The 17,036-nt window shown below is 42.5% G+C and overlaps 1 protein-coding gene across 2 annotated transcripts in view; it reads left to right on the forward strand.

Moving 5' to 3' along the window:
* Window positions 1-17,036, forward strand: part of COL22A1 (collagen type XXII alpha 1 chain) — a 232,239-nt gene that overhangs the window by 114,740 nt on the left and 100,463 nt on the right. For both annotated transcript variants that reach the window (XM_083826393.1, XM_083826392.1), the window contains 3 exons: window positions 10,627-10,680; window positions 12,292-12,345; window positions 13,920-13,973. In XM_083826393.1, coding sequence (XP_083682519.1) covers window positions 10,627-10,680; window positions 12,292-12,345; window positions 13,920-13,973 — 162 coding nt within the window. The remainder of the gene's footprint in view (window positions 1-10,626; window positions 10,681-12,291; window positions 12,346-13,919; window positions 13,974-17,036) is intronic.

Consider the following 17,036-nt stretch of genomic DNA (forward strand, 5'->3'; position numbering starts at 1 on the left):
TGTAGTTAAAGTACATTCTGCACAGCTAAATAACTGTGGTTAGATGGAGTTTTTTCTTAACAATAATTAGAGGGCTTTAGAGAAATTCTGTGGTTTTCTGCGACCCGGAATAACAGCTGCAGATGGTAATAAACAGCTCAAAGCCAGATCACTTACTAATTGTGCATTGTGACAGCTTAATTCTCAGCAGTGCAAGGATACTAGTAACTTGTTTTTTACTTACATAAACTTAGAAAACATCACTTTTTTTTCTTTTTCTTACTCTCAGCGTTGGCCTCCGGCTGGCAGGCACACTGCTGGTGTATAATGACATCTACTGGCAACCAGAAGTTTGTGAAATCCCCAGCACTTCTTTAGAGGCTCTCTCTGCCAAGATCCATTGGCAGCGTAGAAAGGAAGCGAATGAGAAAGATTTGCCATCGTTGTGCTTCCTCTGATAGAAGAGCTGGAGGGGAGAGGCAGAAAAAAAAAAAATCAGATTCCCTTGATTCTGTCACTTATAACTCTTGTTCGGATTTGAGATGTTCCTGAGAGCGATATTGCAATTGATAGGTATGGATTAGCTGTCTGGTAGGTGCAAAAGTGAAAAGCTTTGCTAGCGGTGTGAAACAGATCTCGTAGCCTATTGAATTACAGACAGCTGAAGCATTACACGAAGCAGGTTGCTACCAGCTGTCTGTCAAAGCCCTCTTAAGTTCTCCCTGCCCCTCTCACATTTTCACATCTGCCCATCCGGCCAGCCCGTGATAGCCATGCAGCTTTTCCTCCCTCTCAGTCTTTCTGATATTAGGGCAGGGGCAGCGTCACAAGCTCTGCTCCGGTGTTACAATCAAGCAGCCCGGTTTTTCCCCTTCCCATGGCGTGCTCCACTGATCAAAGCAGTTTCCTGGCTGAATTTCCTTGGTCATGGCTGAGCACCGTGGCTCTCTGACAGTGCAGGTGGAGGGGCAGGTGGTATCACAGCACCGCTGTGTTTCATGCTGTTCTTTACGAACCCTGGTACCAGCCTGGACATCTGAAATTCACCCTTTTAGGTCCCTCACCCTTTGTCTTCAGCACTACCTAGAGTCTTCTAAAGCCCACAAGACCTGCCATCTCTGGATTTGACATAAAGATGGTGATTTTTGTCTCAAACCTTTCTGGGTAATGAACACGCACACAATAGCAAATGTTTTTTTCATGGCAAATGTTTATTTCCCAGTGAAAGAGCGAGCAGACCATTAGTGGTCATTATTTCAAGAGAATCTCATGCATTTGGTGCTGAAGTGACATGGAGACCCAGTTTTGTTCCTAGCTCTGTCACTGGCTCTACAGGGGATCTTGTCCTTAGTTTTCTCCTTCTTGTTCCTCGGTGTCTCCGTATGTAAAATGAGGAGAATAACCACAGCCTTTGTAATGCACTGTGAGATGAGGAAGACTTAGGGAGCAGCATCGCTTTATAGACCAGGTAGGGGAAGAAATCACGGGCTAGATGATGTGGTTAAACTTGAGGAAAAGCTTTCTACACACTTCAGTGAGGCACTGGAGTAGGCTGTAAGTGGTGAATGTGGAATAACAGAAGCAGCAGGTGAGTTAGAGCAAGTTTTCACTGGGTTTTGTAGTACCCTAAGACAGTACTCCCCTGCCATGGTATGCTCTTCTCAGATGTTGTACAAAATGCTGCTGACACTTCTGAGGGGTGTGTGGAGGTCTGGAGCATCAGGGGCTTCCCAGAAGCAGAGCAAAAGGAATTAAAAGATTTTTCAAGCAATAAAAAAATATATATATATGTATGTATGTATCAGTCCAACACCTGACTAATCATCCACAAGCTCCAAACTATTTTCTGTGTGCTATCTGTAGATGTAAGAACATAAATGAATCAGTGTCATGATATATGACTGAGTTATTTTTCTGCTTCAGTGAGCACTTCCCCTCTAGCACTTGGCAAGCTTTTTGTCTCGTCCCATGCTCTGGCATATACCAGGAAGGAGCATCAGCTTTTACTTTGAGACAAGGAAGGTTTTAGAGCAGAGCTGTTCTGTTTTTCACATTTCAAAGTGTCCAACAAATGCATCCTCTTGTCCCAACCATGCAAAACAGAGAAATGAGAATTTCAATTTTGCTAACAGTTCTTCCACATTGGTAGAAATTTGGGATGGATGAGTAAGGACCTCTTGCTCGCATCATGTCTGGTTTTATTGGTTTTCCATGATCAAGTATAGAGGGTATGTTCAGGTTATGTTTTGCCACTGGAAAAAAGACATAAGATTTTATTATATTATCTGATCTGGTTATACAAGGAAAATCTGTATCCCTGGGCTATCTTTCACAAGCAGAGAGGATCCTGGCTTTCACTGTGTCAAGGCAGGATACAAATGATCTGTCAATCAATCGCTCATCTTGATACATGTTCAATAATACAAAGTCATCTTTGCTTTCTCTTTCACACTGGATTTCTTAGGTGCTCCAGGGGCCATCAGTCTGTGCTGCATGTGCATCCTGATTAGCACAGGGATTTAAATCCGGCTTTACTGTGACAGTCTTTTGCTGTTTGCAAGGACTGGTACATAGGCAGAATACCAAGGGAGATGCAAGCAGAATCAGCTGAGTTGTCTCTTGCCTTTGCTTGCATTGTTTTCCTCTGAGATCTGCAAGGAAATGTGCCTCACAGCAACTAATAGTTTTGCTGCTGGTAATCCAACCGCTTGTAATCCATTTTTTTTCTCAGTTGTTTTTCTGAACTTGTGAGGATTTGGTCAGTTGATCAAACCACTCGTATAGCTGTTGAACAGGGGAATTTCAAATACAACAGTTAGTACATTGTTATCTGTTATCTCCCTTGCTCTGTTGCAGAGGTAGATGTTTAGTGCAAATTAAGTCTTCAAGGCAGTGTTGATACAGGTGGGCTGTCTTGCTTGATATGTGGGGCAGCTTTGATACAGGTGAATCGATAGTTGAGCAGTTGTCAGAGGGGTCTGACCATCCCACTCTTTCAGAAATCCCCTATGTAGTTAGTGAAGGAGTGTCACAGTGGGCTTGCAGGTAGTATGAAGCTAATTAGCAGTGATGATGAGTGCTTTGAAGTCTTAGGAGATTCCCAGCCTGTTCTGAATTCTACAGTGACCTTGATCAGGGTACGGTCGGTTACCAAGTCACTAAGTTCTGATGAACCTTCTCACCTGCAGCACCAAGTTTATACGTGTATATTTATACATATATACATATACACATATATATATGTTTATAACTGTCATTTAACAAGCTGTATGAATACTGGGCTGGGTTTCTTGATAAACTAGGCACACCTATGACTTCTACTGACTCCTGTGTGTCTTGTCCACATGGCTTTTCTTTTATTAAATCAGAATATAATACTGTGACAAAGCAAGATGATTTTCTTCTCTTCTTAGAATGAACTGAAGTGAACTCCCAGTTGAGATGAATGTCATATTTCTTGTAGAAGCACAAGATAATGCCAGTTTTGGTGTCAAATTTTCCAAGATATTAACAGAGTTTTAGCATCATTAAGCTAATACAATCCTGCATCTGTGCCTTAGAAAATGGCAGTCATTTGTGCTGCCTGTCTGGTCAGCAGCTTTTGAAAATGGAGCTGGGTGATACATCCACTGCAGCTCTGCATCTCGGTCAGTCTGCAGATCACCTCTGGCCTTTAATGAAACCTTTATCTTTCCCACATCACTCCAAAACAAAACAAAAGAAACCAAACCAAACAACAACAAAAAAACAAACAAACAACAAAAAAACACCACCACGCCCAGAACCGACAATATTTCTAAAGAAAAATATTTCTCTTGTCTGGCTGCTGCAGAGTTGTGAAATCTCTTTTGTTTCAGTTTTCTTAAGCTGGTAACACTGAGATGGAAGAATCTAAAAAAGGAAAAGGTATTCCACCCATTCCTGCCTCATGCAGTCTCTTGGAAGTGTTCTCAGGCATTTGGACCTGAAGACCATACTCAGTTTGCAACATCTCCACCTGCACTTTTCTCATCAAACACTGAAAACTGCTTAGTGCGGAACAGTGGATCAGCAGTAGCCACTTACCCACAGTCTTCTGGTTTATCCTTTGTGAACATCAGGTTGCCAGGTTAAATGCAGGTCAAATGGCCAGTAGAAAGAATTAACTTACGGTTAGGGCACCCAGCTAGGACCCAGGAAATCTGCAGTGAGTTTCTATCATTGCCACAGACCCTGGGGCCTTCCCTAGGTTTTCCGTTCAGTTGCACCTCTGACTTGTCACCCTCGTGGAAAGAAAGCAATATTGGAGTTGTTGTAAATTCTCATTTGACAGGGATACTGTGAAGTCAATTAACAGAGGAGAGAGAGGTGTATTAATCGTGAAATGGTAACACCGTGCAGCTCAGTTTTGCTTCTGTTTCCATTTCATCTTGCCCGTTTTCTTCTATTTTAATTCAGCTTTTGCTATTTCGTCTCCTACCTTGGACATAGATTCCCCCAGCTTGCAAAGCTGTCAATATGCTGACTGCGTGATTCATGGAGTCCTGCTTGGCAGATTTGTGCAGGTCTCCCAGTGACACCTCTATTGATGTTTTGTGACAGGGTTAAAAATTTTTATTTCATTTTGGGATTAGAAAAGGGGTGCTTTTGTGTTAGGTGTAGACCAATTTGGAAGACAGAATAAAGAAAGTGTATAGAATCGACCTCAGTGTGGTACATCTGTAGTCTGCTTTGTGAAGGTGAAGGAAAAGTCCAGTGATTTACTTGAATTTGACAGGAAAATAAGAATCTAACCATGTGTTTTGGACTGTCTTTTTTTTTTCCATTATTTTCTTGTTTAGTTTGCTCTCATTTCCATTAACATAGGCCACAACCCAGAGTTTGAAATAAAATATGTGATTATAGGCCACAGCTGCTCTTGAGTTGGAAGAAATGTTTGTAAACTTGGCAGCTGCTGAAGGAGCTGCAAGTGGAGGAAAGAAAAGCAGTTAAACTTGAGCAGATTGCTTAAAAAGCAGCACTGATGGGTTATTCCTTCCTGCGCTTTCGATGTCTCTCTAGAATCAGGTGATACTGAATTGTTGTATCTCTGTGTCTTTCCATGTACAGGAGGACCACTTCCTCCTCCATTTTAGGTCTGTCTTCTGAGGCTGGATATACCAAAATCCAAGTAGTAGTTGTTCCTGCTTTGAGGAAATGTATTATCTAGCAATTAGATTATCTACTTTGTAATTTTATAATTATCTCCATTCAGCCATCTGAGGATCTAGATGGAATGTAGATGTAATCTAGTCACAGACCATATACATAACATCCAGTGATTATATGGGGTAGTAAGGCTCAGTTTAACCCAAGAGAGGTGAATGTTTGGATAATATGCAACAAATTAAGCTGTGTCTGCATTGTGTGCATATGGTGAGTGTGTAATGATAGGTTTTAAAATAATAATTTAAAAAAAGACCTTAAGACCTTCCTGACCATGGAGGTATCTCTATAGCCTAGAGCTGACATGATTTGGTAAATCCACATGACACTGGTATGAGAGGAACATATCCTTGCTTAAATCTAGAAATGGAATGCACAAGCTAACGAAGGAACCTATCTATGCATGTTTATACTTCCCCAGCTCACCTCTGTATTTTCAATTGCTGTAGTAACCTGAAGCTGATGGGGATATCTTTATTCAATCACACCAATACTCTGCAGCAGCTGAGAGTTGCCTGGGCTCTGAATTTCCTTGGGATGTGGCATTTCCTTTTGCCCATTGGGTCTCGAAAAAACACGTGGCTCATAAAAACCTTGCTTTGAGACACCCATGAAGGACAGAAGTAGTGCTTAGGCCTTGCTCTGTATCCTTTTGTGTGAGACTGAACTCTTGCATTAAATGCAAGCAAATTCAAAATTCTATCTTACTGAGTGCTGCCTAACCTTTTTGTTTTAGTATGGCTTGGAAAATCTCCTAATTTACTTGCAGAATTTATATTGATTCCTTGAGGAAAAAAATATGGAGTTCTCAGAGTAATTTGTCTAGTGCTTCATCCTCAGTTTGTAGGATTCAGTATTTTGGGAAATTTCTAAGCCAAACTGCCGTATTTGCTAATACACTTCCTCACAGGTAAAAATACATACATGCTCAGACATTTTTGCACAAAACTATTGGCCAAGGAGACAACAGGCTGCCCCACCTAAAGTATAAAGGTACTCCATCAAAACCAGGAGGTGTTGGTTAAGCCTAAGGGAAGCTGCCTTAGAAGCTGTACTCTATTCCTCTCCTTAGTAGTAGTCTCTTCTGCTTCTTCCCTGGACTCCTGGTCCTTGTTACCTTCCTGTCCTAGTCCAGATGTTTCTCTAGAAAGGAGAAAAAGTTCCCTATAAAAGTTCAGCTGTCCATAAAGTAGATGGGTGGCAGCAGAAACGCATGGGATAAAGAGTTACGTACAGTTTACATGTCACCACCGGAATGTCATCGTGTCAAAGCTGGGAACACGGCCAGCCTGTGAATATACAGAATTATTTTTATCCTTCTCAGTGTGTACAACCACGTTTGGCCTTGGTGCAAGAAATGCAATGAGCTTTTCTTCCCTGGGGCTTAATGCCAGCTGCTGAAGCTGACCCATTTCTCACAGCGTGATAACTAGATCCTTCAGCCCAGTGCACTTGCAGAGCCGTGTCTGCTTGGCAGCTATTTCACTAGCCTGTACCCTCTGTCTCTGCTATTTCATTATTACATTTACATATTGCTTGCAATTTTGAACTGAGCTTTTGAGTGTAGTGACTGACGTTTAGTATTTATTCATACAGTGTCCAACAGTGACCCAAACAGGAAATAAATGAGGCCTTGCTGTAATTCAAGTAAATACTCATAGAATGACTCTTGAAAAATGAAAAGCGGCATTTATAGAAATATGTACCTACCTGTGAGCTATGTAACCTCTGTATGCTAACAATCTGTGCCACTATATGACTTCTGTGCCTGCACTATCTACCTGCCCTCTCTTGCTCAGCAGTGGCTGCTTCCACGTGGCTGGAAGCACACCACAGCGATATCCCACGAGAAGTCCTCTGGCCACTTGAGATCCGAAGGCATCTTGCCAGATGTAGGCCCTTCTGACAAGGATTTTGCCAACGATGAGCTAATCAATGTGTTTATTCTCTTGTTAACCTTGGTGGGAAGGTTTGATTAAAGGCTGCTGGCTGTGCAGCGCAGAGGATGAAGCTAAACCTACGTGGCTAGATTTTCAGTGAAAGAGAGAAGGACAGTATGCTCAAGAATTTAAAAAGAAGCTAAAAAGTACTCGGGAAAAGCTGCTGCCTTCCTTTTGAGCCTAATTGCTGAAGTTGTAACCTCCCCAGCAAGAACTCCTCTTGAAAAACATCATTTCAGGCCCCCGTGATTTCTCCTTCAATCAATATTGTCATTCTCTAATTGCAACTTTTCTTGGCCTTAGTGGTTTCCAGGAGAGATGCACTGGCCCTTTGCTAACCCCGCTGACTTAATTGGAGGAAGGCAAGAGGGGAGCAGACACCTTTGGGGTACACCAACACTTCCTGAGGTCTTAGCAGCACGGTGATCCCAACAGTTGGGATCTTACCTGGTTAAAAAGTTCTGTTGGACAGCTGAAAAGAAAAGGTGATTGTTCTGTGATTGTGATGCAGTTCATGAATTGGGTACTAAAAAAAAAAAAAAAGCTTAGTGAAATAAATTGCCCTGGCAACAGGACTCTGTTCCAGTTAGCTGCATCCTTTAGTGAGGGTTTTGGCAGCTGGCTCTGAGTTAAGGGTGCAGGCTCTTGGTTGCTTTCCATCCCTGCCTGTCTCAGCTCCTTTGGCACTGTATGAAAGCACAGCAATGTCAATGTTTTTCTGCTTCACGTTTCCTCCACTGCTCACTCCTGTAGGTTATGCGCTTTCCTTTGTGAACGTGTTTGTTTTGACATAGGCAATACAATCTCATGCTTTTATTAAGGTTCAAAGAGCTCCTGAACCTATCCTTTGCCTGATGGGCTTTTTTTTGTGGGACACAAAGCAGCTTTCCAGGGCCACAGGGGAGTCGGATGAAGTGGCAGAAGTAGGAGACCTTCCTACTCTGTTGGGTGGTGGCATTCAGTGGTGGTTCCCCAGTGGGTGTTAAACTTGTCTTGAGAGTCTAGGTTGCTTCTGCACAGTTTTCTGGTAAGGCTGGTGGGTACCTGAAGATTGCCACTGCAAACCAATTAAACACTCTGGCTTTATTTCTAGTGAAGGGTCAGTTCTGTGATGGAGCACCTGGTGTGTGCCACACAGTGCCTCAGCTTATGCAGCAGGAGGGAGGCTGTGGCAGTAGATACAGATGGAGAAAATGTCTTTAGTGAGCTCCTTGGAGTGCTGGGCTTTGTTGGTTCACATACTCCTTGAACGTGGTGCATCCCTGAAGCCTCTCTCCCCTGCTTGCTGACCCTGGGGCTGATCAGTGGGCTGACCAGCTGCTCCTGGTAGGTATGAGGTGGAGGAGTGTCACTAGGTGGAGGAGTGTCTACAATCCTTTTCTGAAAATGGCAATGCAGTCCCTTCATTGTGAAGGCCAACACATTGTTCTGGGCTTCGTATCTTTGCAGACAGCTTCTTGGCATCTGTGGAAAACGAAAAGGGCAAAATCATGATATTTCAACAAAAATATTTTCCCCTCCTGGGATGCCATTGGCTTAGGTTGCAAATTACTGATTGTGTTTGGGAGGAGGAGCAACCTTGTTTTTGGAGGTCTTTAACACCGAAGTGGATAAACCCTGAACAACTTGGTCTGAGTTCACTGTTGATGGTGCTTTGCATCAGGAGAAATTTGTTCTCAGAAAGAGCAGTCAGGCATTGGAATGGGTTGCTGAGGGAGGTGGTGGAGTCACCGTCCCTGGGGGTGTTCAAGGAAAGGTTGGACGTGGTGCTTAGGGACATGGTTCAGTGGGTGACATTGGTGGTAGGGGGATGGTTGGACCAGACGATCTTGGAGGTCTTTTCCAACATTAATGATTCTGTGATTCTATGAGTGGAAGGTTGGAGGAGAAACATTATTAGATCCTGTCCAACATGAATGGCTCAATGAGCACTGTATGAAATTTATTGACTGATATCAGGGTTACTTTGTTCAGCTATGCCAAGAAATTGCGACTTCATAAAGAAGAAGAAGAAAAAAAAAGGCAAGAGAAGTTATTTAACCCTATACCTTTAATTTGCCAAGAAAACATACAAATCATTGTTCTACCTATGCTGCACATTTTGCCATGGAACAGCAGTTTCTTCAAGTTATATTGACCTCTTAGAGTAAATAATTTCCTTTAAAATCACATTTGCTATTTGATGGGTTTTCTATCTCATCAGGGAGCCGTTCAAATACAGCAGATCTGATTTGTACCACTAGCTGCATTGGAAATCCTAGGCTGAGTGCTGCATGAAGGTTCAGTTAGCAAGAAATGTGATTATTAAAGTATTTAATGACTTCTATTTGCATATAGAGTACAGATACTTTTCAGATACAGTCTTTTATTATCCTTTAAGTGCAAAATATGCTTATAAGTGCAAACTATACTTATAAATAAGTCCACGTTTTGTCTTTTTGTCTGAAATTGATTGGAACCTTGCCCTAAGAATACATCCATCTAAATCTACTAGATTATTCATTCATGAAAAAAACAATGCAAATAAAATTGAAAATGGCAGGATTTGGCCTGAACTTATCTGCATAGGTAGGTAGTCCATACGTGTTTACAGGTAGCTTAGAAAATTCCAGAGTTGCTGCATATATTTCTAATTTTCGTGTGCTTGGCGTAGCCACTTCAATGTTCTTTCAAAGCGATCTTTCTGTGTTACAGAAGCAGACAGGGAAAAAGCTCTCAGTGGCTTAGCTCTGCTTTGTGCCATGCCGTTTGCCAGCAGTGCCAGTGGCTTTAATGTCCCATGCATGGATGTCTACCATTTCGGGTAGCAGAAATGCCGGTAACCTTCCATTGAAGGACACTTGCCAGTGTTTCTTGTAAAACCCAGCAATGCTGGATCCTGGGTGCCATCATTTGAAGCATGAACATGCAGGACAACTGTAGGCAAGCTGCTGGATTTTGAACAAATCTGCGTAACGTTGGGCATAATCCTGCTCCTTCACTGAGCTCTGGCTGAAACATTCTCTGAATCTTTGAAGAAATTAGCTGTTGGCTATTTGAAGTACCTACTGATAAAGGTCTAAATGGAACGGCTTCCAGGGTGTACCTTTTGGCTTAATGTGAGCAGGCAAAGGGGGAAAATAATATATCTCTGGCAGTAGGTTGGCCACAGAAAATTTCAAGTCCCTGTACTTTGAAATGAGAGTTTGTCAGTGAAATGTTTCTATGCTTGAAATAGTTTTATTTAACAAGGATATGCCTCTAATTTTGTTCTTGGAAAAAAAAGACTCTTCCTGGCTGGTATTTACAAAAAGAAAAAAAAAATCAGTCAGAGGCAGGCAGTTGGATGGAAAATTGGAAGTGAACACGTTCAAATATGGCCAAGTTGCAGGTGATTGAGCGGTATCTTTTACAGCAAGGAGGAAACGTTGGCCTCAGCTTCCAAAAGATTACTGTGACCTCTACATACATACATACATACATACATACATACATATATATATATATTATTGCATACAAGGTACCTTTTGTGTTGGTGTTTTAGGGTGAAGAAGGAGCCCCCGGCTTTCCTGGATTGAAAGGTGATAAAGGAGAAAAAGTAAGTCTGAGCCTTTATTAATTATACTGTGACAAGTTTATAAAGCTATTGAGGAAGGCTTGTGAAAATAGATCTTCTTAAGTCTTTTGTTTTACCTCCATTTTCTTTTTTTTTTCGTGTTAGCAAGATGCTAAGAAGACTGTGTTGTGCTGTTTATCTGCAAAGTATCCCTTTGCATCTCTAAGCCTGTGCTCAGCCACATTTGACAGATGTGTGGAGATCGCAAGGGCAGGAACTTTGTCTGAAGGTTGTAAAACTCTGAAACAGAATAGAAGAGGGCTCAGAGCTAAGTGCTTCCACACACAGAAACACCAGTGTTTCTTCAGCATGAGACATGGAAGGCAAAAGATCATCGTGTCCTTTCTTGCGCTGAACATAAATAACCCTTGGACTGAGATGGCCTTTTGCTGCTTACTGTGGCAGCCTCTTCTAACACAAACAAACAAGCAAACAAAATGATAATCCAGTACCAGGCTTGCTCTATCAGTCAGTATTTACTGTGGATGTTTGTCAGAGATGCCTTAAATGTCATTTCCAGGAGAGATTTCAGCAATTCAGACATTTCCCACCTGTTCTAAAACAGCAAATGTTCAGGATTGCAAAAGGCAAGAGCCCCCTCCAAGTAATACACAGCAAACCTGTTCGGTTTGATCAGAGCCCATAGTCACCATTAGTCACCATTTGCAGTGCCTGTGCCTGTTTCTCGTTTGAGGCTCTTTTATTTTTCCTTTTTCTTTTTTTTTCTTTTTTTTTTCTTTTTTTTTTTTTCTTTTTAAATAATCCTCCTAAAAAGAAACTGCTGCAGATCCTAGGAGTAAAAACACTTGGCCAATTCCTTCCCATGTACATGGGCTTTCCTGTTCTGCGTCTATTCCCTTCCCACTCTCCATTTGTTCTTTAAATTGCCAGCTGCATGCAGCAAAACTTGGCTTTCCCCTGTGTTTGCTGCAGTCCCTGTTATCTGTGCTGCTGCCAGCCTCAACATATTTAGTCCCATTCATCCTGGTGTGCAGACAGATTTAAGAAGTGGTGCCTGGTTTTCCTGTTCGTTTGTTTTCTACAGCTTTGCACATTCCCAGCTCTGAGACTCACTTCCCTGTAGGTAGGGTAGTTCCTGAGGGCTGCTTCAGTTTTTCAAGGCTTCTTTTCTGTTTGCTTTTAGGCTTATTGCTTATGTTCATTACAGCTGTGCCTAGAGGCTTCTGAGCTTTGGAGTGGATGCTGTACAAGCACGGAGTCGAAAATAAATAAAAAATCAGTATTTAGTTACAAAACAGCAGGTTTTCGAGACAACGGAATGGTGGACAGGCTGAGGAAAGATATTAAGATGACTCAATAGTTATGTGTCTCATCGGCTGCAGAGCTTTTATATTAATTTACTCTTAAGTGAGTTAAGTGGCCAAGAGTGCCTAGTTCCTCATTAACAGCTCATCAGTTGGCCGTAGTGTGTTAATGTTAGCTGCAGCTCCTCCAGAGACTGTAAATAATAAATGTTTGTGTAGAAATGATTCTCCTAATTCCTTATTCTTGTCTTGCTGCATTACTCATGTCCTTGCGCTTGCAAGCGGTGTTAATATCGTGCTGATGATGACAGTCTTGTTGTTGTTACAGGGGTCCCTTGGCTCGCCCGGCCTCCCGGGGAAGGATGGAGCAAAAGGAGAAGCCGTAAGCTTTTTTTTGTTTCTCCCTTGTAATCCTCGCCTTTCGGTGCAAGCCAGGCAGCGGAAATCAATCTGTATTGAGTGAAACACATCTTGGGGATTTGTATGGCCGTTTTAGGAGCAGCAGAAACAAACGGCAGGAGGTTAATAGCCTCGGCGCTCTCCCTCGCATGTTTCCAGTGACAGTGGGTGTTGTACGGATTAGCCATCCCCAGAGGCTCCAGGGGCAGCTCTGTTTCCATTCATTAAGCTGGAAGAGGGGGGAAGCCGTGGCAGCCTGAGGTCTGGGACTCTGCGGCTGCGGTGGTTTAATAGCTGCAGCTGCAGAGCTCAGCAATTTGGTTTGAGGCTGGCCAAGAGATGTCAGCCAGCGGAGAGGGCAGGTGTTGGGGAGCATCTTGTACTTCCAGGAGCAAATGGACAGGCGTGGGAGAAATATTATAGAATTATAGAATGTCTTGGGTTTGAAAGGACCTTAAAGATCATCTATTTCCAACTCCCCTGCCATAGGCAGGGATGCCACCCACTGTATCAGGTTGTTCAGGGCCTCATCTAACCTGACCTTGAACACCTCCAAGGGTGGGGCATCCACAACCTCTCTGGGCAAACAGGCAGCTCGGCCACAGAAACAAGGACCTGAGATCTTCTCGGGCACTGCTAAAAGCTAAGGACAAAGATGAAGGTGCAGGGTTAGGTCAAAGAAGGATGAAGCATACCAAATACTGCCTTTAAATACACATGAGGAATAAAACCACAGATAAATTTTCCAGCATCTTATATAAATGTGTTTTAGAGTTTTCATCCTTTCCTCTGTTCAACCACTGGAGCTCAAACACCGTCCCTTTGAAACTTCCTCATCCCAGTGGTCTATTATTCTGAACTCTTTGCCTTCCGTGACTCCTTTTTGCCCTAGCTGTCCTTGGGGAAGGACCTTGATCATCCCATTCACTGTCCCTTTGCAGCCATTTTGTGGTGACTGGAGGAACTTGAGGAAAGGGCTCATTGTAAAGGCATGAATGCCCCAAAGCAGTGGTATACAGCAGAAAAGCTCCTACTTTTCTGTCACTTACATCCTGTTTCTGCTTTTTGCCATGTGGATCCTTGACCTGCTCAGGCAGAAGTGTGCCATATCTCTTCCAGAACTGGTACAACCTCATTGCTTCCTGCATGGCAGGGTCTGTGATCGGACAGCAACATACTTGTGTCTGCAGAATTTCTTATAGGTTGTGTTTATTGCGCCAACCAAATGCAATATGTTATCTCCAAGGAATCAGCAATTGCAGAATGTAGTTGGTGCAAGCTGTTTGCTTCTTAGAGAATTCGTTTCTAGCTATTTAGGTGGTTGTGTTTGAAGAGCAGATGAATAACTACTTCAGTTTTCTGTTTGTCTCCTTCTGCGTTTATTTTTGCAAAGAAAGCACAATGCGGACTTCCAGATCTCTGGATAATGGTACTAAGGACTGTAGATAGTAGATAGAGCTTCCATTTCTAAAACTATATATAAAGACTGCTTTGAGTTATCTTAGCCTTTGTAGAAAAAATATTAGCATTTACCGCTGCTGCTGCTGTTACTTACAGGGTGAACCAGGACAGCCGGGAGCATTTGGACTGCCTGGGCCAGCAGGTCCAAAGGTAAGATTTCTATTTCTTCTTTACATGTGTAGGCGTACCTTTTACACTGAGTTTTTGTATGTGTGGATTGCTTGAATTATTATTTTTTTGTTTGTGATTTCTTGATATTCTCACTGGTGAATGAAGAAGCTCAAATTGCACATTTCTATCAGGAGGTCTGCTGGTATGTCAGAAATTAGGCAAGGTATGTAAAGAGAAGAAATACCTTTTATTTGATCAGTATAGTTAAAGAAGGTGAAGAGAACATGTTTTGGGGCACATAAACCTTGCTTCGTGTTTTCAGTAAACCCTCCCAACTCTGACAAAGATGCAGCTGCATCTTCTCATGAGCAATGCTTTGTCTTCCTTCCAAAGTCTCAGCTCTCCTTGCCTTGCTCCCTGGTTAGTGAGGGGATAAATAGCCATCAGCTAGTTTCAGTCATCTTTATAACACACAAAGACAATGGTGCATTAGATTGATGAGTGTTTTTTTTCAGGGGCGTCATGCACAGTAAGTTCAGCTCAGCCTATGAAAGATGCGGCAAGGATAAGAGATTGATAATCCAAATTTGCTTGACCCAGTTCTGCTCCCATACATGCTAAGGTCTTTGAGCATCACATTTTTCTGGAAGAGCTGTATCTGTTTAACTAAACCTCCTGTTGAGTTTACTGATGGCTTTGTCCTCAAATAGGAGTTAAATACATGAACATTTTTCCAGATGTCATCCTGATGGTCACCTGGCTCTGTCTGAGAGGACTCCACAAAGCACTGTTTATATAGTTTCTTTTGGGTTTCTCAGCTACAGAGAGGCTCTTTCTCCAAAATATCTTGTTTTCATAGAGGGAAATGTTCATCATTTCCTAAAGTCTCATCAGGAGGGTATCAGAACTAATGGTCTATTTGTGAATTAGTGGAAATACTTGGCAGTCGTCCCACGGTTCTCTGCAGGAGCAGTATTGCCTTCAGCAACACGAAGGGGTTGATTGTGGAAGCTGCACGGCAGCATGTTCAGCAGGGGATAAATGACAGCTGTAAAGCTGGGCTGGGCTGAACTGAGAAGGGGTACTCTGGATATTGTTTTGCCCTTCAGTGGAATTAGGAAGTAAATGAAATGAACTGGATTCATCACCCATAAACGCCTGTCAGCTGCATCTCACATTATATAATAAACAAATAGGTGTTTTCTCTATGCCCTGCATGTTTTCCACAGTGGAATTAAAAGCTATACAATACCCAGTCTCCTTGTACAATGAAGCTCCTCGCTCTTGCTTTGCAAAGCTTTTACAAACCAAGCTAAACTGAGGTAACTACATCTACCTGCAGAAGGGCTTGATCCTGGAAGATGCTCTGCATTTCCCACCAGGATCATCAGGCACATATAGTTCAGCCAAATAATGCGCCAATACTGAATGCAAATTCAGCACTATGGGCTGGGCAGGATAGGTGCTGATGGAGCTGAACCTAAACACAGCCTGAGTAGAGAGTGCCAAATGCTCCTAGAGAAGAGGTGAGCTTGGCTAACCCCATCCTCTAAGCTACAGCAGCTAAATATAACATGTTCACGTGCTGTCACGGTGACTTTTATTTATTTGAACGGATGCACTGGCTATATGCAGCGTCCTTGAGCTGGATTCTGGCCTGAACTATTTTAAGAAACAATCCTGATTTTGTTGTCAGGGCTTTAAAAGTCTAAAATATGAATCAACACTCCTTTGCAAAGCCCAGCCCAGCCACTTGCTGATGTGGAATGGGGTGTATAGAGATGCATGGAGCTGGCAATCAGAAAGGTCATGTCTCCAATTACTGTTGTAATGATTGCTTTTTGCCAGATCGCTTACTTTTATTTAAAATCATCAGCATCAATACAGCGGCTCCAGGCTCTACCCCAGGCTCCATAGAAAGCTACCTTGCATTTTCTATGGTCTTTTGGGATGTGGTCCTTCCCAGCTCAACCCATTTTCATTTCTATTAAGCCAGGCAAGCTCAGTTACACTGGGTAGCTGTACATACACCCCAGGAAATTCATCTGCTTGGCTGAGGGATTTCCAATCTTTTGCCTCAGTGTCAATTGCCAGCAATTTCTTTCTTTTAAGGAGGTGCCAAGCAGTTTTTACAGACCTCATTAATTGCATGATGAAATTTCCAGTAGCACAAAAAAGGGTCCTGCAGACTTCTTGTAATAAGACTTCACTCCCCAGGAGTACCCTAAATAGACGATGAGTCCATTAGGGTACATGTGTGGGTTACAGGAATTAAATGCCCTCTGTATGTTATTTGTCTTTCCTGCTTTTGCTGCTCAGTGAAGTGTCATGGAGAGATTGTTCCTCACTCAGTGTCTTCATCATAAAAATGATTTTTCTTCCCCCAACTCATCAAGCTTGGTGGGTAAGCTTCAGTGGTGGGTAAACTTCTTGATCGAGGAAGAATGTCTGATCTTGCTGGCTACAAGTGGGTGGAGGCAAAGAAGAGCTCACGGTGTCAACCTTGGGACAATCCGAGTCAGAGCATCTGGTTATAGAAGGTGCCGTGGTAGTCTGGGATGTCAGGAAATATCCATTGCTCAGTGGAGAAGGCTCCCATGTAAATATGTGGGACCTGGCAAGATAATTTAAATAGAGTAAATGAGTCTGGAGAAAAAAGCACAACTCCCTCACTGTATGGTTTTATAGCAGTTAAACAAAGGTTGAATGTTTGAGACCAGACCCTTTAGCCTGTACAGACCTGCAGCAAATACTCAACCTTTTCCTTCCTTTTTTTTTTTTCTTTCTTCCTTCTGTATCTTTAATAAAATGTTAAAGAGAATTTTTTTGTGGCTGTCATTGCTGTGGAACTGACATAGCTATAGCGTTGCTATCTGAACCGACAGATATCTGCGCGATAGGAAAAAAAAAAAAGGAGACAAAAAATAAGGCTTTGAAATATAAAGTATTAGGTAAGGCTTTTATTTTGACAAATTTCCTAATTCTCGTTCACATCAGCTGTCGAAGGTCTCGCAGTTCTCAGGTTTACCAGACATGATCTCAGCACAGGCCTTGAGTGGGATCAGCGAATCTTCCCATCCAGACAAACCCAGTTTCTCTATA

The sequence above is a fragment of the Anser anser genome (assembly GCF_964211835.1).
Source record: "Anser anser genome assembly, chromosome: 2".
NCBI classification, from domain to species: Eukaryota; Metazoa; Chordata; class Aves; order Anseriformes; family Anatidae; genus Anser; species Anser anser.